At 52.8% G+C, this 24,600-nt stretch overlaps 2 protein-coding genes and 2 non-coding genes across 4 annotated transcripts in view; all 4 read right to left on the bottom strand.

The window, feature by feature from the left end:
- Window positions 1-333: 333 nt before the first annotated feature.
- RPL13 (ribosomal protein L13) lies at window positions 334-7,549 on the bottom strand. The gene is made up of 6 exons (XM_056862898.1): window positions 7,448-7,549; window positions 3,359-3,476; window positions 2,893-3,034; window positions 1,785-1,958; window positions 1,238-1,294; window positions 334-529 (listed from the first exon to the last, which is right to left on the bottom strand). The coding sequence occupies exons 2-6, from the start codon at window positions 3,460-3,462 to the stop codon at window positions 371-373; spliced, it is 636 nt and encodes a 211-aa protein (XP_056718876.1). The 5' UTR covers window positions 3,463-3,476; window positions 7,448-7,549; the 3' UTR covers window positions 334-370.
- LOC130489245 (small nucleolar RNA MBII-202) lies at window positions 2,026-2,110 on the bottom strand. The gene has a single exon (XR_008933829.1). It is a non-coding gene; the product is annotated as a small nucleolar RNA MBII-202 (small nucleolar RNA).
- LOC130489244 (small nucleolar RNA MBII-202) lies at window positions 3,148-3,228 on the bottom strand. The gene has a single exon (XR_008933828.1). It is a non-coding gene; the product is annotated as a small nucleolar RNA MBII-202 (small nucleolar RNA).
- Window positions 7,550-9,603: 2,054 nt separating the features above from the next.
- Window positions 9,604-24,600, bottom strand: part of SPG7 (SPG7 matrix AAA peptidase subunit, paraplegin) — a 29,625-nt gene continuing 14,628 nt past the window's right edge. Inside the window, exons 6-17 of the mRNA XM_056862399.1 lie at window positions 21,734-21,836; window positions 20,281-20,406; window positions 19,726-19,888; window positions 18,814-18,987; window positions 16,845-16,969; window positions 15,700-15,802; window positions 14,308-14,418; window positions 13,037-13,152; window positions 12,776-12,932; window positions 12,119-12,282; window positions 10,741-10,818; window positions 9,604-9,831 (exon numbers count right to left, since the gene is read on the bottom strand). Coding sequence (XP_056718377.1) covers window positions 9,619-9,831; window positions 10,741-10,818; window positions 12,119-12,282; window positions 12,776-12,932; window positions 13,037-13,152; window positions 14,308-14,418; window positions 15,700-15,802; window positions 16,845-16,969; window positions 18,814-18,987; window positions 19,726-19,888; window positions 20,281-20,406; window positions 21,734-21,836 — 1,633 coding nt within the window. The 3' untranslated portion in view covers window positions 9,604-9,618. The remainder of the gene's footprint in view (window positions 9,832-10,740; window positions 10,819-12,118; window positions 12,283-12,775; window positions 12,933-13,036; window positions 13,153-14,307; window positions 14,419-15,699; window positions 15,803-16,844; window positions 16,970-18,813; window positions 18,988-19,725; window positions 19,889-20,280; window positions 20,407-21,733; window positions 21,837-24,600) is intronic.

The following is a 24,600-nucleotide window of genomic DNA, read 5'->3' as shown; positions in this document are numbered from 1 at the left end:
GTGCCCCTCCTCCAATTCCTCCCTTTTGTAGAGCGTGAATCTTCAAAGTACCCTGGGACAGGCCTACCAGTTAATGAAGTGCCAGGAGTCAGTCTTACTCTCCCACCAATGGACGCATTCTGGCAGGCTGCCTCCTACTGTACCTGTGGACCAGAGCATTGCCGCAGAGCTCAATGAAAGGCCCCTTGCGCACCAGGGGTGCGAGGACGACATGCCTGTCCTGTCCCCCAGGGTGTACAACAGATACTGAGGCAAGAGGTGGAAAAGAGGGCCCCACTCCCAGCACACACGTTTCCCTTCTTGGCTCCTTGGCATAAAATGGCACCACAGAGCTCCAATTCTATCTTCCTTTATTGAGAGAGCCAACAGTTTATTTCTTCTTCTCCACGTCTTGCTCAGCTGCTTCCTTTGCTCGTTTAGCCCGGATGCCAAAGAGCCGGGCATTTGCCCGGGCCATGCGCAAGCTGGCAAAGGCCTTGAAGTTCTTCTCTTCCTCGGAGATAACACGGGCCTTCTCTTTTTTGTAGACCTGAGAGGTAAGAACCGCACAGTCACAAAAAGCATGCGCACAGACACACACACCAAGAAGCTGCTGCCATCTTGCGGGTTATTTTGTTGCCTGCCAGCTATGCCAAAGGCTCCTGCTAGCAGGGATATAGCCAGAGAAGTCTCTGTTACTGCTCAGAATTGCCCTTTTCTGCAGCCAGCCATTATTCCATCCACCATCTAAACTCTGCAGAAAACATTTCTATACAATTGCAAGCCGCAGACAGACTCTCACCCCAGATGATGAGAATGACTCAGCTCACATTCCTGTCCTGTCCAAAGAGGCTTCTAACATCCCAACTGCCCTCTTGCTCCGTCATGCTCAGCCTCTGAGAACTCCCTCCAGAGCAACCAGCATGCAACTGGAAGCCTTGGTGGTGTGGGCCCTGCACACGGGGTGGGTTGCAAAGCTGGGTGCTGCAGTGTTCTGATCACATACTGAATGACCACAGCTTCTCCCCTCTACCCCGAGACAACCCCTCATCTCTGAGAACGACCGTGACACCCAGCCACTGAACTGCAACACAGAAGAGGAAGAACAGCACTTCCACGGATGCTCTGCCTCACAAGAGAATTTCACCTACACTGCAACGAAAAGCACAGTACTTCAACCAGGAGCAAAAAGGGTTCCTATGCTCAGCCTACACTGCAGGGGCAAAATCGACACAACTCCAGAGTAGAAGGTACTTACGTTCTTGATGGGCATAACTGGTCCAGAGAGCTGCGTGGCCATTTTGAGCTCTTCTGCCTGCAAGGGAGAAGGAAGGAACATTGGTGGAGCTCCACAGGAGCTATTACGTGCAACCCTTTGTTGGCAGGAAAGGCCTTGCTTTGGCGCTTCTGAGAGAAGCGTGTTGGTGGAGCCTCACAGGGCTAAAGCCAGTTTGATGGCTGACCTGAGCCAAGCCAGGAGGACCAAAGCCCCAACCTGACTAACACTGAATGCCGCCTTCACACCGCTTCAACTCCACACTCCTAGATCCTCTCCATGAACAGAGTTGGTTACAGTACAAGTACCTGGTCAACCGTGACATCCCCCCCCCCAAAAAAACTGGTAAAGTCTTAGTTGAAACAGCCATGTAAACAAACAGCAGGGGGGGGGGAAATCTTATAATTCTCTGCCTCAGATGTGCGTGCTCTAAGCTTAAGCACACTCTACTTGGAAACTAAACCTGTGTGCTTTGGATATTAGTTTCAGCAGAATTGTAGATAAGACTGCCCCCCACCCCGGTACTCACTGAGCTGTCCCCTTTCTTGGGGGCAGAAGGTTTCCGGGGAAAGAGGATGAGCTTGGAGCGATACTCCTTCAGCCGCTGCACGTTGGCCTGCAGGGCTTCCGTAGATTTGTTCCGCCTCCTGGGGTCCACCGAGATGCCAATGGTCCGGGCAAACTTCTTGTGAATGCCAGCCATCTAGGGAGAGATCATTCGCCTGAGCCTCATGGGAAACAACCTGTGCCTCAACATCCCTGTTCTGGCTGCAGGGCCGCTGCAGTCATCAGCTGGAAAAGGGTTCAAGCACAGTCATCACGGACAGTACAGAGATTCTGGAGACAGTGTCATCATCGACTGCGCGGCTGTCAAAAACGGTGGCGACGGCTGCATTTGAGGCACCTTTCGGCCCAAGAGGTTTTAAGAGAAATATCTGCTACAGTAAATGTTTAGAAAAACCTAACAAGACTAAATTCTCTACCCCTCAAATTAAAAAAATCAGATACTGGAGGGCTTTCCCCCACCGCTGCCTGCACAAGCATCTTGACCGACCCAAACAAGCAGGAATTATTTATTATTTCCATTTGTTACCCCGCTCTTCCCGGCCAACGCCAGGCTCAGGCTTAGAAGAGTTGGTTTTTATATGCTGACTTTCTCTACCACTTAAGGGAGACTCAAACCGGCTTACAATCACCTTCCCTTCCCCACAACAGACACCCTGTGAGGTAGGTGGGGCTGAGAGAGCTCTAAGAGAGCTGTGACTAGCCCAAGGTCACCCAGCTGGCTTTGTGTGTAGGAGCGGGGAAACAAATCCAGTTCACCAGATTAGCCTCCACCGCTCATGTGGAGGAGTGGGGAATTAAACCCGGTTCTCCAGATCAGACTCCACCATTCCAAACCGTTGCTCTTAACCACTACACCACGCAGTCTTGAAAGCTCCCATGCAGATTCCCTTAGGGACATCCAGTAATTTGCCTTACAGCGGTCTGTCAAGAAATCCAACCAGGTTCAGCCAAGCTGCCTTCAGAAGCCTTTCCTGAAAATGCACCTTATTGCTCGAGACTTCAAGCCACGTAGCCAGTAGTCCAAGGGAACCCACACCTCAGCCTCTGAGACATTTCCCCCCTCTACTTACTCTCAGCTCCTCTAAACTGAATCCCCGACCAGCGCGGACTTTCGTGTGGTATCGCACGGTGGGGCATCTGACAATTGGTCGGATTGGTCCAGATACCGGACGAGGAGCAATACGGCGGGCCTTTGCTTGCCGGGCCTTCCTCCTGGGTGGAAAGAGCAGCAGAAAGGGGGCTTATGTCAAATCCCTCCCTTTTCTCCAAATACAACCAGAGCCTGATGCCCTTTTCAACAAGGCTAACATTGCCAGTGACAGCAAGATAAAAAGCCACAACCATCAGCTGATAGGGGTTCTAATATATCATCAATGGTGTCCAGCGATTCCGGAGAATTTTCATCATCTGGCTGCAGCACTGATCTGACATCTTTGGAGCAAGGGAGATGCTCCCTCGCCTCTTGGTTATTCAGCGCTTCTTTGCTGGTCACCTGGCACACGGAACTCACAGGCTCAGCAGGCTGCAATAACTCACCTGCGGATCTTCCTGGCAGGCTGGTTGAACCATGTAGCTACTCGTCTTTGCCAGTCTTTGTGGAAATGGGGCTTTAAGATCATGCCATTCCGGCTGGGTGCCATGGCTGCTTATATCCCTGAAAACAAACATCCCGGACTCAACTTTATGATTAAAGCTGCAACAGTTCTTCAAAGCAAACTCGCATGACAAAGAGAAAATCCTTTTAATACGGTATTCACAGAGTATGCCGTTCTTAAGTTTAAAAGATTGTTTCACTAAGAAACCATACCTTACTTCATATATCAACAACTTATTTTAGTACCACTAACATCGGGAGATTCCCAGATTATTAAACCCTGCTGGGATACACAATTTTATTTTAACTGATAATACCATTAATAGTTATTCTATTAAATTATTAAGGCTTTTTAAAAGAATGTACAATACAAAAATCAGTTTCTGGCCATTTATACGTAACCAATATACATTACTAGCTTGGATTCCAGACTTGGGAGTCATTAAAAATTCACTTTGCTCTGTTATTTATTCATAGTAGAAAAACGCTTTCAACCCCTCCTCCTATTTTGTGTTTGGAGCCCTATGGTGCAGAGTGGTAAGCTGCAGTACTGCAGTCCAAACTCTGCTCACGACCTGAGTTCAATCCCGATGGAAGTCGGTTTCAGGTAGCCGGCTCAAGGTTGACTCAGCCTTCCATCCTTCCGAGGTCGGTCAAATGAGTACCCAGCTTGCTGGGGGTAAAGGGAAGATGACTGGGGAAGGCACTGGCAAACCACCCCGTAAACAGTCTGCCTAGAAAACGTCAAGATGTGACGTCACCCCATGGGTCAGGAATGACCCGGTGCTTGCACAGGGGACCTTTACCTTACCTTACCTTAATGACAGAAATGACTTCTTCTGCCATTTCAAGGAGTATGTACACTGGTGATTTAAAAAAAAAATGTTTTAAGTAATTTTAAAACAAATTCAAAGTAAGTTCCTCTTTAAACCACCACACCGGTGGGCTTACTATTGCAGCGTTCTTATTGACAAGGGACTGGAAAATCACCATTACAAGCACTAAGATCCAGAAGTCATCAGCCTGCATCTCACCAGGATTATCCCTCCTGGTTGATTTTCTACTCCTTATATTTATGCCCTGCAAGTATCAGAATTCTGTTGAGCTCTCAGATGGACATTTATTCACGCTTCCCTGCAGCTTCAAGCCCATTCTAGAAAGTGGGTTAATCTTCATATGCAGAAAGAGGGCTAGGGACCAGTCATTTAATTTCACCATCATCCCCCTCCAAGTGGAAATAGCTTTGGCTCCAAGAGAAAGCTTTGGATTACGGTATGCTCCTAGGCAACATAAAACCTCTTATTAGCTGCAAACCAATATGCTGTTAGAGCAACCAATCAGTATAATGGTGGTTCACAAAGTACATGAATTACAATATAGAAACCTTGAGTTATATCCATTAATTAAATCAGTCTTTTTCATGGCAATTTAAATCAATGACATGACTTGAATTGTCTTGATTGATTTTAATCGTCTCGGTTTCATTTATTTAAATAGAAAACATAATGACTATAGCCAAACTCTACAACCTTGCTCAGTTCATGCAGCACACCCTTTCCGAACCAGAGAAGGCATGAATGCATCAAGCTGCCTTGGCAGCAGCTCTCCAGGGTCCTGGGCAGGGGTCTTCCACATCCCCTACTCGCCTAGTCCCTTTAACTGGAGATGCTGGGGATTGAACCTAGGACCTTCTGCACACCAAGCAGATGCTCTACCACTGAGCAACAGCCCCTCCCCAAGCAGCACCCTGGGAGGCCACACAAAGCCTCACCTCACAGATGGCCAGGTTGGCACTGGTGCTAATGGAGGATCTTGTCAAATGCAAAAAACAGGAGAAAAAAAGCTCCTAGCTGCAGTCTCGCCCACCAGGTGCCCAAACTGCAGTTATCTTGTTAGCCTTACTTGTATTTGCTTTTTTTTAAAGGACGGCTCCTTGCAGAAGATGCTCTTGATGTGGTTTTAATGGAGTCTTAGAATCAAAGAATCATAGAGTTGGAAGGGACCACCAGGGTCATCTAGTCCAACCCCCTGCACAATGCAAGAATTTCACAACTACCTCCCCCCCACACACAGAGTGACCCCTACTCCATGCCCAGAAGATGGCCAAGATGCCCTCCCTCTCATGATCTGCCTAAGGTCATAGAATCAGCATTGCTGACAGATGGCCATCTAGCCTCTGCTTAAAAACCTCCAGGGAAGGAGTGCTTGCCACTTCCCAAGGAAGCCTGTTAGAAATTTCTTCCTAATGTCTAGATGGAAACTCTTTTGATTTAATTTCAACCCATTGGTTCTGATCCGACCTTCTGGGCCAACAGAAAACAACTCGGCACCCTCCTCTATATTACAGCCCTTCAAGTACTTGAAGATAGTTCTCAAATCCCCTCTCAGTCTTCTCCTCTTCAGGCTAAACATACCCAGCTCCTTCAACCTTTCCTCATAGGACTTGGTCTCCAGACCCCTCACCATCTTTGTCTTCTGCCTTGTGAAGACGGGACAGAGGCTTATAAAGGCTGGAAACATCTAGAGAATGACCTACACAAGACAAGCCACACATCCAGCGTGCTACTGAGAAGCCCAGGTGCAGCCATAGACCAGAAAGGCCCTGCTCTGAATCGGAACCTTATGCAAGCCACACCAACTCCCCTCTGCGACTCTGGCGTGTGAGTGCGCATGATAATGCTCACTTAGCTTGCAGGCAATACACAACAGTGTACAAACCGCCTGAAGGCAAACGTTAAAACACTACCATTATTAGATTTCTGAACCCCTGGTCTCGGTCTCACCCACGACTGGGATCACTCCTACACCCTTCTAGGACAGGAGCCCCCAAGACAGGGCCCTCTGCCCCCAAGACTGGCATCCCGGCTCCTGTGGTCTTTGGCAGATATTTTTGCTAACACCGCAGCCCTTGACCAAGAGACGACAGGGCGGCTGAATAATCAATTTTCAATGCGCTTTAGCAACTGTCTGCAAGTGCATTTTGCCATTTCGCACAGTAAAACCCAGTTACAAAGCACACTGAAACTGGATTAAGAACATAAGAAAAGCCCTGCTGGATCAGACCCAGGCCCATAAAGTACAGCAGTCTGTTCACACAGTGGCCAGCCAGGGGCCTCTAGGAAGCCACAAACAAGACGACTGCAGCAGCAGCTTTACTCTGCCTGTGTTCCACAGCACCTAAGATACAGGCCCGCTGCTCTGATACCGGAAAGAATAGGTGTGCATCATGGCTAGTATCCATTTTGACCAGTAGCCATGGATAGCCCCTCTCCTCCATGAACACGTCCACTCCCCCTCTTAAAGCCTTCCAAGTTGGCAGCCATCACCCCATCCTGGGGCAGGGAGTTCCACAATTTAACGATGCGTTGTCTGAAGAAATACTTTATTTTATCATTTTTGAATCTCTCCCCCTCCAGCTTCGGCAGATGACCCCGCGTTCTGGTATTATGAGCGCGGGAGCAAAACTTCTCCCTGTCCAACTCTCTCCACGCCATGCACAATTTTATAGACCTCCATTAAAAGCACACGCTTCAGAAGCGCGTGAAAGCGCCCCTTTGCGAAGGGAGAGGCTCTGGTTTCGATCCCCACCAGGCCATGAAGCTCGCAGGACACAGGGCCTCGCAGCCTAGCCTCCCTCACAGGGTGGCTGCGGATAATAAAGGGGGGCGGCGAGTGCGAATGCTGCCCGGAGCGGCTCGGAGGGAAAGAGGGAGGGGAGGCCTCGCGGCCTTGCAAAAGCCAGGGGCCTGCCCCTCCGCTCAGCCCAGCCCGGCAGCGGCCTCCCCGCCACCCTAAGCCCCTTCTGCGGCTGCAGCCTGGAACGCCAAGGCAGCCGAAGGAGGGCCGCCGCCGCCGCCGCCTGCACCAGAGAAGAAGGCCGCAGGCGCCCCCGGCTCCGGTCATCGCCACCCCCCAATAACCCTCCCACCGCAACGGCGGAGCTCCCGCTGGCCCTCCCGGCCCCTCCCGAGCACTCCCGGCTACACCCAGGCGAGGGATGGGGACGGATAACCCGCCGGCCTCCCACTCACCTCCCGCGGCAGCAAATGGCCGGCCGGAAAAAGAAAGAGGCGGCGCGAGGAACGCTGGGATATCTACGCGCCACTTCCGACCCGGCTCCAGGAAACGCGACGGTTCGCCCGTGGCCAATCAGGACCAGAGATCCATCTCGCTGGCATCAACCACGGCGCGTCACCTCGCCATCACTAAAGATGGCGCCCTCCTTAAAGGGGCCACGCGTTTCAGACTGCGACCTAGTTCTGGCAAAGCTCTCGAGAAAAGCTGATGTAGGTGGCCACAGAGGAGGGGCAGGGTAGAGGGGAGTATTTTCTTTAGTCCGTTTTATTTACACTATACCTAATTTCATATACATCCAGGCTAGGAACTTGATAATTTTTATAAAATTATAGCTGGTAGGTAGAAAGTGGGAAAACATTTCCACCCTGCACTGGCAGTCAGGATCCCCTAATGAAGCTGAAGAGCAGGAAGATCAGGACAAAATGAAATGCTGCTTCATGCAACATGTCGCTAGCGCCACTAGGTTACAAAGCAGACGAGGGGCAACAAAGCAAATGAGAAATTGACAGACCACCTTCCATCCAGGTCTGTACATTATTAAATTGAACCTCCACAAATAAGGGCAGTTCTGACTACCAAGTACTGCAGACTAAGAACAGGGTTGCCTTTATGAACTGTTTGGAAGCTTCCTGCAGGCATTGGTCTTCCAACACAGGTAGCCAGGATAATAAACTGGGCCTTTGGTCTGATGTGGCAACACTTTTTCTGGTATGAGCCATGTTGCTATGACTAAAACCAAGGCATGATGGAATATGCATTGATCAGTAAGTTGGGGGGGGGGGGAGGAACCGTGTTTCCCCACACCTTGACGGCAACAGCATCCAAGCGAAGATGGAAAGAAAGGAGAAAGGGTGGCTCTCTCCCTTGCGTGCTCGTAATTTCAACAGAGCCTCAGACAACAGTAATAAATTCCAAACTTTATTTTCTTGAACATTATCCAAACCTCCAGAATAAACACACACTGACAGTCAGGACCCCTGGCTTCCCTGCCTCTGAAGCTATCTGGTGATGAGGCCACCACACAGCTGAGGGGTCCGGTGAATGTCGAGTAACTCCAGAAATGTCTCGTGGGTGGTAATGGCTTCCCTTTGGGGGGAACAGCCACAGAGACTCAGCAGATTCTCAGGGGTATCTAGACTAGACTCAGGAGTATCTAGAAAGATACCATTCCATGCAGGTTTCTGAACAGACCACTAGGTGGTAGCTACATATCACTGATGACTATTTGCCAAGGGCCGGTGGGGAAGATGGAGATGGGATTGTTATCGAGAGGAACCCAAGCACTTATTTTATACTTGTACTTAACATCTTGAGGGTTCTGAAAGAGAAGGCCAGAGAATTTTAAGTTAAGGTTGGCAGGAGCAAAATATGGCCTAGGCTCAGTCTAGGACAAAGACAATCCTCGTGGCAATAATCCACACTGAAAGGGAGGGTGCAAATGGAAATGGCTGGTCTCTTTTTCTCTCTCACCCCCCTCCCACATTTGCTTAGGGATGATCAACCCATTACCCCCTTCTCTGCCTCCAGCAGTTCTAGATGAACATTTGCCCTAAAAGCATCACGTTGCCCTCAAATCATAGCCATATTCTGCACAAAGACTTGTAGCTGCTTCCTCTTTCTCAAAGCCTTGGACTTTGCCTCCCTGTAACATTTGTGGCCAGAGGCCTCATGGGGCACTCAAGGAATTCCAATTCTCCACTGCCCACAGCATAGGCATGCGCCAACCACAATCATCAGAATGCTCTGCAGATTTAGATATCTTTGGACGCTGCAGAACTCTGCCTGTGAATTCACTGCTATTGTGCAAAATGAGGGCATCTGAGCAGGCAGCATTTTCAAAGAGGCAGAGCCCGGCAGCGGCTGGTCCGAGCCCTTGGCAGGAGGCCTGGCGCATGGGAGCTGGCTCCCTCTGCCAGGAGCACCATCCAGTTACCCACAGAGGTCTGGTTTCTTTCAGACATCTTGGGAATGGTGTTTGACATCATACCCATGGCCATGGTTCATTCCCTGAGCAGCGAAAGCCATCACAGAAATCCAAGCAGAGGAGCCCGCACACATTAAGCGCAAGCCTGGTTCAGACAGGAAGCCGGTAAGCTCTTCTTCCACTCCTCGCCATGACCCGGCTTCAAACGGGTCTAAGGTTGGGCTCTTCTTCTTCTTCCCCTTGCCTGGGTGGCTGCTGGGGGGGCTCTTCATCCCCCATGTCTTGTTTGTCTCTCTCAGCTTCAATCCAGCTCTGAGGGGCAATCATTTTCTTGGGCCCATAGGGAGAAGGCCCAATCAAGGCTTCGATGTCATCATAGTTTATCACTTCCTTCTCCAGGAGGGCGTTAGCCAGCTAAACACAGAAACAGTGGGAGAAGGTGAGTCCAGGAAGGCCCACACATGGGCAGGCAAGAAGATCAGGGACCTGTGGGGAGGGGAGGGTGACCCTTTGCAACTCAGTCTCCACTTGGATGAAGCAAAGTCCAGCTCACTACCGAACAACACCAACAAAGCACTCTTTTGGAGGTGTGCACGTTGTGTGTGTGTGTGTGTGTGTGTGTGTGTGTGTGCGCGTGTAAAAGGGTTTAGAAGCTTCACAACCTTCCTGCTGCTCAGGGGGTTCCCCACCACAGCTGTTCCAACCCTGGACTCCTGCTGCGGCCATAAGCAAGGCCACACTGAAGGACAACATGAAGGCAACCTTTGGCTGGTTTCCTCGGCAGGAGAAGAAAGCCTCTTGTGCACAGAATGAGCTTTCAGAAAAACACCTTCTTTCCTGCTGACAGGTCCCAGCAGGGAAGGGGAAACAGATCGCCTTGGCAGAAGCTTCCCATAAGTAGCGCTGAGATCCTGGGGACGGGAGGACTGCCCAAGACCATAGCTGTGTAAGGAGAGTTGCCATCGAGCCTGCTAGCTTCCCCCCCCCACTCACTCTGCGACCCCAAGCCTCTCACTGCCTCCAGGGGCTTCTTGGCACTATAACCTGTGGCATTTCCCAGCACTCAGGGCAACCAGACTGTCTGCAGAGGACAAATCCTAGCAGCAGTCCAGTGTGTTCACCTGATCTTTTTGAGCTCTAGATTTCCTCCCAGGATCTCAGAGCTATTTGTGAGCCTTGCAAGTGCACTATGAAGCAGGTTAGTCTAGAGGGAAGGGGCTTTCTCCTGGCCCTCCACTGAGTGGGATCTGAATCTGCCCGCCTCTCAACTCCAGGCCATGAGGACCGGCGTGCCAGGAGCATTCAGGCAGGAAAAAGCCATACCGTCTTCAACTTGTCCCGGTTGTCCAGAAGCAGTGTCTCTGTGCGCCTGTAGGCCTGGGCCACCAGCAGTTTTGCTTCCTAGAAAGGAAACAGAAGTCCACAGATAACGCCAGGGAACCTGTTCCATGGCTGAACGAGGAGAGGATTCCAGACTGCAGCTCATCTCCAGTCAGGCGCAGCACCTGGGGGATCCGGATGTGGAAGAGAGGATGCCCACTGTTAACGTTTCTTACCCTTGAGCGGGACGCAACCTGCACTGGGCCCTAAGCTTTAATGTGGGGCCAGGCAAGCAGCAGACTGTTGTACTATCCAGGCTGCTTTTATGCTGCTCACACACAGGAGCATACGCAGGTGTACCCAGGGGTTTTTCAGGAGCCCGCCCCAATCCACCTAGCAAACCAAATGACAGGTTTCTATGTGTGGGACACCCTTTGGGAAGGGTGGGAAGGAGACACGGATTTCTCATTGCTCCACCTTCCAGCATGAATTGATCTTCCAGCACTCCCTGGTGGAACAACCAAGCTCAGATTCAGCTGTTGAACTCTCGGACCAGGGATCTTAAAAGCAGAGCTCTAGCACGTGTAGACAAAAGGCTTCCAAAAGGTATAGGAAATCGTGGGATGGCATCCAGCCAGACACCAGCATGGCAGGATCTGCTTCTTTTCAACAGCCACATCCTCTCTTGACCACAAAACTTAACACAAACCTGCTTTAGCAAATAAGCCACTTCAAAGAGGCATGGCCAACCTTGCAAGACCGGGCTTCATCCTTCCTAAGAGTCGTCTGTGACAGGGAAAGACGGCTCCGGCTTCAAGAGACCGGTTTTTGAGGTTCCAACCACCTACTTATCTATTCTTCCAAGGAGCTGAAGGCCACGCATGAGGTCCTCCTTGCTGCAATTTTATCCTCACAATGACATTTATTAAAATCATTTCACAGCTGCCTTTCTCACAAGACTCAAAGCAGGTTACTTGGGAACTCAAACAAAAGCATGATAAAATCACAACAATAACTGAAAACACAACCTGTCCCTAATACAGTCAAAATCATTTGCAAGGACAGCTTTCCCAGCAGTGCCTGCCTAAAAGCTGTCAAAAAGCAGCCATGAGAAGACCTTTCTGACCCTGTTGGGAAGACAGTGCCACTTAGTGGGGGCCAACACAGAAAAGGTTCTGGGTCTTGCTTGCCCGCAAGATGGAACATGAAGCAGGCCTTCTTGAGCCCAGCAGGGTGGGGTGGGGCGGCATCTCAGGAGAGGTGGTCCCGCAGGTACAGGCTGAACCCAGGTGACTGGCCAAAGGTCATCCTGTCAGCTTCGCAGCAGAGTGGGGGACAAGCAAGCACAGCCGGCAGCTTCAGAGTTACAAGGAGAACTTACATGGTCCATGATCTGCTGGAGTCCCTGGCTGAAGGGGCGCCGCCCAATCCCTGCAGTATTTTCCTGGACAGGGAAGGAAAGGTAGCCGACGTTGGGCGCCATCCCATATTGCTTCACCATCGAGTAGGCTATCTTGGTGACTTTCCTCAGGTCATCTTGTGCCCCTGGGCATGTAAAGGACAAAAGACGATCAATATCTGATTGTTACCACTGGACCTGACAAGAACTGCCCTCTCTTCTTCCAAGGCCAGCTGCAAAATCAGTGGCTTAACTGGCTGAGTGGTGAAAATCGCCCCCGACCACGAGGATCGTGCAGCACAATGGAAGCCCCAGCTGCCCGGGAAGCAGCAAGAGCAAAACTCCCTCGTTCTTCTATGGGGCTATGGCTCAGTGGTAAAGCATCTGCTTGGCATGCTGAAGATCCCAGGTTCAATCCCCGGAATCTCCAGTTGAAAGGACCAGGCAATAGGTTATGCAAAAGACTTCTCTGCCCAAGACCCTGGAGAACCACTGCTAGCCTGAGTAGGCAATGCTGACTTTGATGGACCGAGGGTCTGATTCGGTATCCAGCAGCTTCATGTGTGCAAGGGAGGCTTCCTCGGGCTCTTTACACAGCCTCACGCAGCTCGGCCTGTCTGCAGAAAAGCCTTTCCTCACCTGTAGTCACTTTGTTGAACGTGATGGCCTCCGACACCCTCCCTCCCAAGGCCATGCACATCCGCTCAAAGAGCTGGTCCTTGGTGAAGAGGTACTGGTCCTTGGGGAGGATCTGAGCAAAGCCCAGGGCAGCATTGGTGCGAGGGGCTATGGAGACCTGCAGCCACAGGAGAGACACAAAACACGCACAGGGACCGCTTAGTGTGGAGAGCGCTGACTGCTCCTCAGCCCAGTTTCTCACAAGGTGAGCGGCAAACATACCTTCATCACAGCCTCTGTGTGTTCCAGCAGCCAGCCTACGAGGGCGTGGCCGGACTCATGGAACGCCACCACCCTCCGCTCCTCCTGGGACAGAATCTTGCTCTTTTTGGCGGTTCCTGGAGACAAAAAGCACAAACCTTCAGCTGCTTCTGCCTCCCAGGACTTGGGACTTGTCAGAGACTGAGAACGCAGGAGGGTCTCTGCCCTTTCATTCCCCCAACAATCTGCTGCAAAAGCACTGACAAGAGCCCTTCTGTTCATCCGCTCGGTTTCAATGTGCACCAGGCACTATCCTTAGGTCTAAGAAAGCTTGCAACTCCAACAAGAAGTGAATTTGAGTCCAGCGGCACCTTAGAGACTAACAAGATTTTTGGAATATGAGCTTCCCAGAGTCAAAGCTCCCTTTGTCAGATACCAGCAGGAATGGCGATCCCCTGAGCCCTTATATCCCAGTCAGAAGTGGGGAGGGGTGCTGCAGAATGTGATCAGCTTGATCAGAGTAGGGGAGAAATGCTTAGGGGTGGGAAATACAAAAAATCAGCAGCTGTAATGAGATAACAATCCTATGTCCCTATTCAGCCTGGGGGGGAGGGTTCCTTTGTGCAAGGGTCTCTAAAGTGCTACTGGATGCAACTCTAGCTCTTCTACTGCAGGCCTTCACGGCTCTCCTCCTGAGACCAACCCAGTTCCAACACTCTCACTTGCATGGAAAGTGACTGAGGACTCCTTTTAGAAACAGCATAAACCCATCCACCGAGCCCAGATGTACAATTCTGTGTTAGCGCAGACTCTTAAAACCTTGGCTTACGCAAGCAGATGCGTGCACTGCGAAAAACATTCATGCAAAACATCACAGTGAGCGTGCAGCCCCTTGCGATCTCTCCCTGAAGGAGGCCGCAGATGAACCACGCGGGCCTGGCTCTGCTCCCACAAACGGATCCCTTTCCAAAAACTAATACCAAAAGTCTGCCTGTCAGCTGCTCAGGGTGCTGCTGTCCAGGCAACTGTGGGTTGGATGGCTATGCCCAAAGAACTACCCAGAATGCCCAGGCAGAGCTTCGATTACGGCAGGCTCATTTTTTGCCCGGGTTATGTAAAAGGTCTTCCCTTGTGTCAGAGTGCGCATCAGATGCCTGTGCATGGAGCCTGTGCCTACAGTCACACCACTCACTCTCCGGCTTCCCACAATTCAAGCCCTCCCGGCAGCACCCGCCTCCTGTGATGAGGCTCTTGGACGCCAGCCCCCAGTGCCACCCAGAAAGGAGCCCCACCGGCAATGACTCTTTCCACAGCATATTCGAAATTGAAGGTGTCGATGGATTTATGTCCTTCCCTCGCAGCGTGAAGAGCAGCCTCGTTGCAGATATTGGCAATGTCAGCTCCTACGGGCAGAACAACAGACACAGCTGATGGTCCCGAAGCCCATCAAATTATTCTGCCCACCCATTCCCCCCACGGGTCAACGCACATTATCCAAACTGTGGTGCCCTGTAAGTAGGACACCCTAACCCACCCTCCCCGGGGTGAGGTAGGGAAGCTGAAGAGCCGACAGCTCCTATGGGTGACTCCACCCCGCAAGCCCCACCACTGACAAGGGAAAGCCAAAACAGTTGTCTGGGATCACCGCTGGTCTACCTGACATGAACCTCCCTTCCAGACCTCCAAAAAGAAGGCGATTGGGACCCTGAGCATGAAGCCGCCCTCCCCGTTCACAAAAACTGGCGAGGTCGGCTCCACCCAGCATCCTCTCTGTGGCTGCAACAGTCCCTGGTTGCAACAGGACAAAGGGGAAGGGGAAGGAGAATGCCAAGGAAGAGCAGCGCAAAGCCGCAGGCCAGCTTTACAGGCAGGGGCCGCCAGAGCACACGTTGCTCTGGAGTCCTTTATGCGGGAGTCCAGCCACGAGAGAAGCCTGGCTGCCCTCCCCAAGACGCTCCACGGGGGACAACAAAGAGCAACGCTGGCCCTGTCTCAGGCCTAGGTGAGCAAGCAAGGGCAGCCCGGGAGCACCAAGGCCCTCTGGGCTTTTTCCTGACCACAGCCGCGCCAGCCTCCCTGGGGAAGAATGAACATCTGCTCCGAGTGCGCGGGTGGTGTGGGGGCTGCTTGCAGAAGTCGTGCAAGAGACAGAGAGTGGGGCCAAGCAAGGGGGAATACACACAGGATGCTCCACAGTCACGGCACAAACAGGAAATCCAGAGCAAAAGTTTGAATGTGGCTCAGGGGCCCGGGATCTGGAAGGCAGGCCAAATCCCACCCGCCTCTTAATCTGGGAAAGCCAAGTTAAAAAATGCTTGCCTCAAAGTCTTTCCCCCAAATGTACGGCCCTGATTTCCTACCCGTTAATTTCCAGAAGACACAATCAGAGGAAGCAGCTCCTATCCCACAGAAAGCAGGGCCACCCAGACCACGCGCAGTTAACCTTCCTTCCCACAGAAGGAGGGAGGGGGGGAAAGTGGCTGGAAGCTTAGCAGGTTCAGGGATCCAAACAATCTCTCTAAGAAGCATCCCTCGTCTCTCTCCTAGTGAGCCCTTCGGGCGCAGAGGGAAGCTGCTGGGTGGGAGGGAGCAAGCTGCCCCTGGCAAAAACTGCTGCAGAGACCCCGCAAAGCCCCATGATGGAAAAGAAAGATGGAGGGCTAGCGGCAGCCAGGCTCACATACCGCTGAAGCCTGGAGTCAGCTCGGCCAGCCGCTGGGAGTAGAAGCTGCCGACCTGGGATAACTTCAGGCCCTTCAGGTGCTGCTCAAAGATCTCCCTCCTCTCCTGCAAGCAAAGGAAAAAGGGTGTTTCTGCAGGGTGGGGCTGCTGATAATGGGAGGGGCTTTTGTTTCCTCACCCTCTGGGGCAGTCTGGGCAGGAATAAGAGCACGGGTCACTCCTGCCAGCCATCATCCAGTGCCGACTGGTTGCCGGGATTCTTGCAGAGAATGATGGACTCGGTGGGCCTGGGCCTGATTCCACAAAGCACTAGTTATGCTCTTATGCAAGAGTTGCACGCTCAAGATCTCCAAACCAGTAAGGCATAACCAATCTGTGTTAGGAGTCCCTGAGCCGGCATACTTGCTGTGCTCATTTGCTGAGGCCAGAGGGAGATAAGGGTGGCCACCTGACACCCCTCCATCCAGCCTGGATCTGGACAGCCCCAAACGGGGGGGGGGGGGGAACACTTGATCATGTTGGCCGGTGGGGGGGGGGGGCAGCGAATGACTCGTGCAGCTGGGGTTCCTTCTCCTTCCCTTGCCAGGGCAGCCGCACGGCTAAGCTCACTGTCCCACCACCGGGTCCTATCAGGCATTGGAGGTATTTTAAGCAAAAACCTGGAGGAACAGGAGGAGAGCAAAGCCCAGGTGGGGGGAGGAGATGCTGGGCCGGTTCACTACCCATGGGGGGGGGGCATCCCACGGGCAAGCCCTTCGTTCGGCAATCCCTCAGTGATCCCTCCCAATGTTTTAATTGCTGTTTCTAAGTCTTTGCATGTAAGTTTAACTCTTGTTTTTAATTTGTTTTAATGATGTGTGTTTGGGGGAGGGGTTTATTTCAATGGTTTTAAAACATGATTTTATCATGTATGCTTTAAATTGTCAGCTGCTGGTGGCCCTTGTGAGGGCAGACAGGCAGGATAGAAATGTTGTAAATAAATACATAAACAGTGTGAATCCCAGCATCACAGTGGATTGAAAACACCAACAGGGAGAGTCAGAGGTGTTCACAGAACCCAGGCCCACCTACCCAGTGGTTGCCACTGTGACAGTACTCCCCAGCACCAGCATCTAGAAGTCACAAGGGAAGCGGACCGGGGTCATACCAGCAGGGTGGGCAGGTCGATAAAAATGTGCCGATCGAGGCGCCCGGGTCTCATGAGAGCGTTATCCAAGATGTCTGCTCGGTTGGTGGAGGCCAGCACGATGACGTGGTCGGTGGTCCCCATGCCTGCAAAAGGGCAAAGGTCAGGGGAGAACGTGCACGGCCACTCCCCCCGCAAGTGGGCCTGGAAGACCTCTTTCCCACAAAAGGGGCATGGCTGTGGGGCAAGCAGACGGCCAAGACACCACTGAGCCACAGTCTGAGGAGGCCAGAGAACCCGAGTGCTGCATTCGCCGCTGTCCTCTTCAAACAGTCTATCATATCACATGAGACAGTGAGGGGAACATTGGGAGACCGTTCCAACTCCAGTGCCGCCGAGGAAGAAGAACCCGATATTAGCAGCATTCAGACAACCTCTGTACCAAATTTGCCACTTACTTCCTTGGTGCAAGGCACCACAATTCTCTCCACCACTCAGCACCTGCTGGCATCTCTTGAAACCTCCAGCTTTTTTACAGGTGCGCTTTAGCAGCAACGGCTGCAAACTTAACAACACTCCCAAAGCTGGGGGCCGATGCGCCTGTTCCCGTGTGCACAGCAAACTCCTGGGAGAGAGGTGAGATGGGCCAGACTTTCCTGTTAGAATAAAGCCGCCCCAGAAGGACGGTAGGAGGCTGCTGTCCTTCCAATGTCACCCAAGAGATGCACACAACCAGAGGACCCTTCCTGCAAACAGCCAGCTTCTACCCCCCTGCAGGTTGCTGTTGAGGCAAGCACAGGAGAGGAATGCAGCAGGAGTCCCCCCCCCGCTCCAGGGCAGGAGAGAGAGGAGCTGGGGGCTGGTCACATGGGCCGAGCAGCTCCACTCCTACGGCCAGATTAGTGCAAGCCGATCGTTAGATGCTGCGCTGCTGGGAAGACAAGCTCCCAAAATAGATGAACCACCAGACGTGACACGCAGCCTGGCTGTCCTTGCCACAGACAGCATTGGTACGGGCCTTGGGAACGCAAGGCTGCAGGAGGAGTCCTGCCGATCGCACGATGAGCCTGTGCCCTTCTGCCCTCCCCCGCTCCCCAACACAGTCCAGCCTTCGCATGCACGGCTCAGTCGCCAGCACATCTAGTCCAAAGGAAGTCAAGCACGGGTGGGAGCAACCAGACAAGGCAGCGAGAGAGATGCTCCTGCCCCTCCTGAGGCATGCAGGAAAGAACGAGAGGCGGCCAAGCAGGCCAGAGGTGCTCACAGGGACTCCCTGATCATGTCCGGGGGGGGGGGGAGGGAACCAGATCTTTAAACCGAGGGGGTGTTTGAAGCTCACCCTGCTCTAGCTCCTTTCAGCCTATGGGTGGCAAATGCAAACAGCATCCGTCTCTTCAGGGATGGAGGGCAGCAGCCGGCTTGCAAATGGTTTGCTCAGAGCAGATAAATCTCTGGCCTCCTTGTGTAAAGCCACACAAGGGAAGGGACCAGCTGCAACTGCACCATTTTACAGTGTGGCTCAAGTCCAGGAAGAGGCCAGAAATCGCAGCATAACGATGTTCAGTGTAAACCACCCCAAACTCCCAGCAGGACTGATCCCAAGAGCACCCAGGAAGCAGGAAGACGCAGGTTGGGAGGAAAAGAGCAGTCCGGCGATGCACATCAGAAAGACCACGGCAACTGTCAGTGGGTAAGGCCTTCATCCCCCTCCCTGGCTTCACAGATGTAACGGCAACACAGGAGTCTGGCAGGCTTTCGCCAGGAGATAGAAGGTGACCAAAGAAGCATCTCTCTCGGTACTGTTCGCAACCAGGCAGGGCTGGGAGGGGAAAGACTCTGGCAGTGGAACCAGCTATCATGCTACATACGGGGTGCAACTTCCCTGGTTGGGGGGGGGGGTAATCTCATGGCAAAAGGTGCATCTCTTTTTCCTCTGCGGGGAATACACTTTTGAAGACCTCCCCCCAAGGAGTAGGTCCGAGCTACTGACCGTCCATTTCCACCAGCAGCTGGTTTAAGGTCTGCTCTTCCTCGGTGTTGGAAAAGCCAGCCATGTTGGTAGAGCGCTTCTTCCCCACGGCGTCTATTTCATCGATGTAGACAATGCAGGGGGCACGGGTACGGGCTTCTTTGAAGAGGCTCCGCACGCGGGCAGCTCCAAGACCTGCAGGAGAGCAAGGGACAATTTTCTCAAAAGCTCCTATAAGCTGAGCTGCCAGGAGGCGGCAGAGGCCCCTGAAGCTTCTTCCTGGGCAGTCTCTCCCACCCAGGGTCCTTTCCCCAACAAAGCCGTCGTCACTCTCCATTCAAAACTGAGATCCCAGCAAAAGAGTTCCTTGGTCGGAAATTTAGTGGAGCATCAGGGTATCATAAGAAGATGACCCACAGGAAGGGAAAGTGGGACAACTGATGGAATCGGAGCCACCAACAGGTTGAGAGAGTATAAGTAAGATCAGAAAGTGAAAACACAGCCCTGATTTAGCACCAGAGAAGCTGGTCACCAGGAGGGTTTCCTAAATGCAATCCAGCAGGGAAGCGAAAGTCTCTTTCAGGTGGGCAATATAAATTCCTCAGGAACAAAGACACTGAGGGTTTTTCTGGTTTTGTTTCAGGGGATGCCAGGCGGGTGCCCACCAAGTCCCTCTTCTGGCACCCCCCCCCAACTTAGACAGTCCTCAGGGACAGAGGAAGCTGTCGCGGGAGGAAGTCAAATCTTCCCACGAACTCTGTTTCACAAGAACACAGGCCGTCGAAACCACATTCCTCCTGTACACACACAGTGCCCAGCACGCTGCCGGCTCTGAGGAACTGTCACGCACCAGAACAGCAACTTGAGAAGCAGGGCGATGGCCGCACGAGCTGACTGGGCCGAAAGGGGAATCTAGGGCTCCCTAGGACTCACCTCCAATCACCTCTACGAACTCCGAGCCAGCCATCGCCAGGAAAGGCACCTGCGCCTCCGTTGCAACCGCTTTGGCCAGCAGGGTCTTGCCGCAGCCAGGTGGGCCGAGCAAGAGGGCCCCTTTGGGCACCTTGGCTCCCAGCTGCAGATAGCGCTCTGGGCTCTGGAATCCAAATAGGCAGGGGTTCAGCCGGATCCTCGCACGGCCAGTTCCAACTTCCTTCGGTCAAGGCAGCTGCCTTTCTTTACCCCCGCAGCCCTCTCTCGCGCAGACAGATGCCCTCTTCTGCCACTGCACCCAGAAGTAACCAGGCCCACCCCTTCTCATGAAGGGGGGCTGAATGACAAAGCTATGCCCAGCCAAAGATCCAAGAGGGCACCTGCCTTGAACAAGTGCTGGGCGAGCTCTTGATAACCTCAAGGAAACAAAACTCCCCAGCAGGGCAGAGGAAGACGTCCTGCAGTGGATTCCCCCCCACCCCCACGCACACACACTGGCTCTCCGGCCCCTGCCTCCTGGGGTTCCTTTGTCTCAGGGGTGTTTGCAGTTCTTACCTTCAAATAATCCACAAATTCCTTGACCTCCATTTTGGCCTCGTGCAATCCTGCTACGTCCTTGAAGCTGATTCCTTTCCCGGATTTGCCGTCCACGACTGTAAAGCGGGCCATTTTCAGCTGATTCTGAGAAGGGGGAGAAAGACCCCTGACAGCCCAGGCAAAAGAGGACAGCTCCCCCCCCCCCCAATTTCTCTGAGCTCCAGGTGAGAATACTTCTGGCCCAAACTCCACTTCTGGCCCAGGCCCTGCTGGCCCTGCTCTTGGGCCATGCCCCCCCCCCTCATTTTGGGATACCGCCTTCCTGAAGTAACAAGGGCAGGGGCTCTATCGACTCAGCTGCCGTCTGAATGTGCCCAGCAAGGTGGAGAGGGAAACTGATTGCTGCGGCTACCAGACTGCAGTCAAAACCAACTTACTGATCAGACTCGCAGCGTTCACTGCACAATCTCCACCTCCTCCACTTCAGCTGGGAGAGCAAGGCTGAAGACACACACACACCCCCCGCCCACCACACGGTCTGTTCTCATCAAACCTGCCCAGCTCCTTGGTCCCCGAATGCTGCCCCAACCAGGCACCAGCAGCGACAGGGCAGGTCAGCAAGAGAACAGCTGGCCCCCACTCCAGCATCCGTGGGACCACACGACACAACTGAGCTCAACATGCTTTGCATAACCGCTCATGACCCTGTACCTAAAACGGCTACTCGCGTTGGCTTTTCCATTCAGCCTGAAGCAGGCCAAAGGCTTGGAAACGCAGCGATTGAAATACCAACAGTGTGCGTGCACAGTGCAGCAGCCTGAATGAAGGGGACCAGGAGTCCTGAAGCCCTGCGGGGAGTTTCTGTGGGCCCCTCTTCCTGGGATGCTGTCCCTGGGATGGGGCCAACAGGGCTGCTGGAGGGCAGGGGAGCATCCTGCCCCCTCAGCACCTCTGCCAAGCCTTCCTGGCCAGGCAGGCCGAGATCACCAGCCTCCCCTCAGCTGACTGGTCAGCAGGGAGCTGGCCAGCGTTGAGGAAGGAGCACAGGGCAGGAGGAGAGGCCAGCACGCAGCACAGGCCGACAGCTTAAGCGGCTTTAAAGGCGGAAAAGTTATTTGGCTGTGAGTGAGGGGATTTGTGTGCGCTGCTGCATGCGAGATTTTCTGGCAAGACAAAGGCAAACAAAATGCCGTTCCCAGCTGCAAGTCATTAGCGGGTTTCAAAAACAGCCGAAAGAGCGCCCTGCAAATTCCCTGAGCTCAGCCCTTCCAGCCTAGAGGGAAAGAGGATCCCCCCCCCCACAAGAAAGACCAAAGACCGCACAGCTCCACCGGCTGATAGGAAAAGCAGCACGGGACCGCCCAGTCTCTGGCCTGGCTTCATTCCCATCCATTGTTGACTTTGCTGGGGGAGGGTGGGGGAAGGCAGGCCTACCCAAAATTAGAGCTGCGGGCCACAAAAGGCTACTTACAAAGGCACTGAAGCCCCCTTCCCTTCCGGCCATGCCAGCCAGGCGGAAGATGTACCAGAGGATGCCGACTCCCACCGCTGCCATCCCCAGGGCGTAGAGAGCACTGCAAAGGCAAGGGGAAGCCGAGATGAGGCCTGAGACATTGGTCCCCGATTCACTTCGGGACCCCCAAAATGCAGCTGATGCTGTGCCCAAAGGGAAGTCCGGGGGGGGGGGGGAGTGATCCCTACTTCATGCCCAGGAGATGGCCAAAGAAAATCCTCCAGGATCCCTGGCCAATCTAGCCTGGAGGAAAAATTGCTTCCTGACCCAAAAGTGACGATTGGCATTACTCTGGGCATGTAAGAATGGGCCAAGAGAGCCAAGCACTGACTCATCCCTTCCTGCCCTTCCTCTCATGATCTGCCTAAGTTCGCAGAATCAGCATTGCTGACAGGTGGCAATCTAGCCTCTGCTTAAAAACCTCCAGGGAAGGAGAGCCCACCACCTCCCGAGGAAGCCTGATCCACTGAGGAACCGCTCTGTCAGGAAGCTCTTCCTAATGTCTAGACGGAAACTCTTTTGATTTCATTTCAACCTGTTGGTTCTGGTCCGACCTTCTGGGGCAACAGAAAACAACTCCGCTCCATCCTCTATATGACAGCCCTTCAAGTACTTGAAGTTGGTTCTCATATCCCTGGGTCCCTCTGGTCTTCTCCTCAGTCTTCTCCTCTTCAGGCTAAACATACCCAGCTCCTTCAACCTTTCCTCATAGGACTTGGTCTCCAGACCCCTAACATCTTCTCTGCCCTCCTCTGGACACGTTCCAGCTTGTTTACATCCTTCTTAAATTGCGGTGCCCAAAACTGAACACAGTATTCTAGGTGAGGTTTAGCCAGAGCAGAAAAAGCAATACTTTCACTTTGCGTGATCTGGACACTACACTTCTGTTGACACAGCCCAAAATTGCATTTGCCTTTTTAGCCACTGCATCACACTGCTTTCTCATGTTCAGTGTATCGTCTACTAAGACCCCTAGATCCTTTTTGCACATACGACTGCCAAGACAGTTCTCCCCCATCCTATAATTATGCAGGGGAGAATCAATGGGGAGGGAGACAGAAAGGGCTTTTCCAGCCACTGGCAAACACACATCATTTGGACAGCTAGATCAGAGTCCAGGAGCACCTTAAAGACTGACAAGATTTTGGGGGTATGAGCTTTTGAGAGACAGAGCTCCCTGAGACAGATACCACATCATTAGGTTTTTTCAGCCCTCCTGTTAACAGGGGAACAGCACAATTCTCTGAATAGTGCCAATGAGGAACTTCCATTAATTGCAATAGTAATAATAATAATAATTATTATTATTGGTTTTTATATGCCGACTTTCTCTACCACTTAAGGGAGACTCAAACTGGCTTACAATCGCCTTCCCTTCCCCTCCCCACAACAGACACCCTGTGAGATAGGTGTGGCTGAGAGAGCTGTGACTAGCCCAAGGTCACGCAGCTGGCTTCGTGTGTAGAAGTAGGGAAACCAATCCAGTTCACCAGATTTGCCTCTGTTGCTCACGTGGAGGAGTGGGGAATAAGAACATCAGAAAAGCCTACTGGATCAGACCAAGGCCCATCAAGTCCAGTAGTCGGTTCACACAGTGGCCAACCAGGTGCCTCTAGGAAGCCACAAACAAGACGACTGCAGCAGCACCATCCTGCCTGTGTTCCACCGCACCCAATATATTCCTGGAATCAAACCCAGTTCTCCAGATCAGACTCCACCGCTCCAAACCACCGCTCTTAACCACTACCACCCTGGCTTCCTGTTAGGTGAGTCCCACACTAGCCTTGATAACTGTGCAGCAGCCTGGCTCCCAGGACATTGCCAGGCAAGTGAGGGGCAAGGAGATCAAGACACAGCTGGGCAGCAGGCCCTGTGCTTAGGGGTCAAGGTGGGGGGGGGGAGGTGACTGGGAGGCCCGGGGCTTGCTGAAGCACTTATTGCCATCACCACTGAGGCCCCATGCCAGTTTGCAGCTCTCCTTCCAGAGGGACCCGGCCTGGCATCCAAGGACACGGCAACGGAGAGCACTCTCATCCACCTGCGGCCTCCATCCTCTCCCCCAAACGCCTTTGCTCCTGGCACGCTGTGCATGCACGGTTCAGAGTGTTGAGGCAGAGGATCTCGCAGATGGTAAAGCAGGTCTGAACGCCGTTTCCTTCTCCCCCAGGGGATGCTGCTGAGACTCCAGGCACCAGGTGAGGGCACGGCCCAGCTGTACTAGCCACGAGCTGCCCTGTCACAGCCCTCAACATCCAGTAATTCACCAAATGAATTAAGCTTTGGCTCCTTTAAGGGACAAATTCTGTTCAGGAGCACCACAACTGCCCTGTGTTCCATTCTCATTGCAAAATAAGGTCACAGCGGAACAGTAAAGAGGATGAGGGGCTGGTTAGTATTTTTGCAGCCAACAGGCAAGATCAACAGAGGCCTTGGACAGAGACGACATGAGGGTCCTCGATCCTGGCTCCTGCAAAATAGGTCAAGCCTTTCATTTTCCTATCAGCTTTGATAGTAACCCAAACCTGACAGGGCGCATAAGAACAATTCCCAAAGGGGAAGGCAAGCCCCCCCCCCCCCGCCCATGGAATTCCTGGAAAACACACACTGGTTTCTGCAAGAGAATGGTTTACAGGCATCCTTCCTTTTTTATTATCAGGGAACTCTGCCAGCCAAGGATGGCGAGATCCCATAAATCACTTTTTGCCAATAAAAGTTGCTGGTTTTAATGGGAGAGCAAATCAACTGCAGCAGCGGGAAGGAGACCGCAAAGGGTTGTCGCTCGCTAGCAGTCAGGCGAAGAAGCACGCACCAAGTTCCAAGCCGGC

Source organism: Euleptes europaea, chromosome 17, assembly GCF_029931775.1.
Source record: "Euleptes europaea isolate rEulEur1 chromosome 17, rEulEur1.hap1, whole genome shotgun sequence".
NCBI classification, from domain to species: domain Eukaryota; kingdom Metazoa; phylum Chordata; class Lepidosauria; order Squamata; family Sphaerodactylidae; genus Euleptes; species Euleptes europaea.
The sequence above is the reverse complement of the archived record's forward strand: the minus strand, read 5'-3'. Positions and strand labels throughout refer to the sequence as shown.

Excerpts from the sequence above, each read along its gene's own strand:
- RPL13 (XM_056862898.1), bottom strand. The coding sequence starts at position 3,462 with ATGGCACCCAGCCGGAATGGCATGATCTTAAAGCCCCATTTCCACAAA. Across the intron at positions 1,295-1,784 it reads CCAAGAAAGGGGACAGCTCA|GCAGAAGAGCTCAAAATGGC; the intron begins GTGAGTACCGGG and ends TCTCCCTTGCAG. Across the intron at positions 530-1,237 it reads CAGTTATGCCCATCAAGAAC|GTCTACAAAAAAGAGAAGGC; the intron begins GTAAGTACCTTC and ends CTTACCTCTCAG.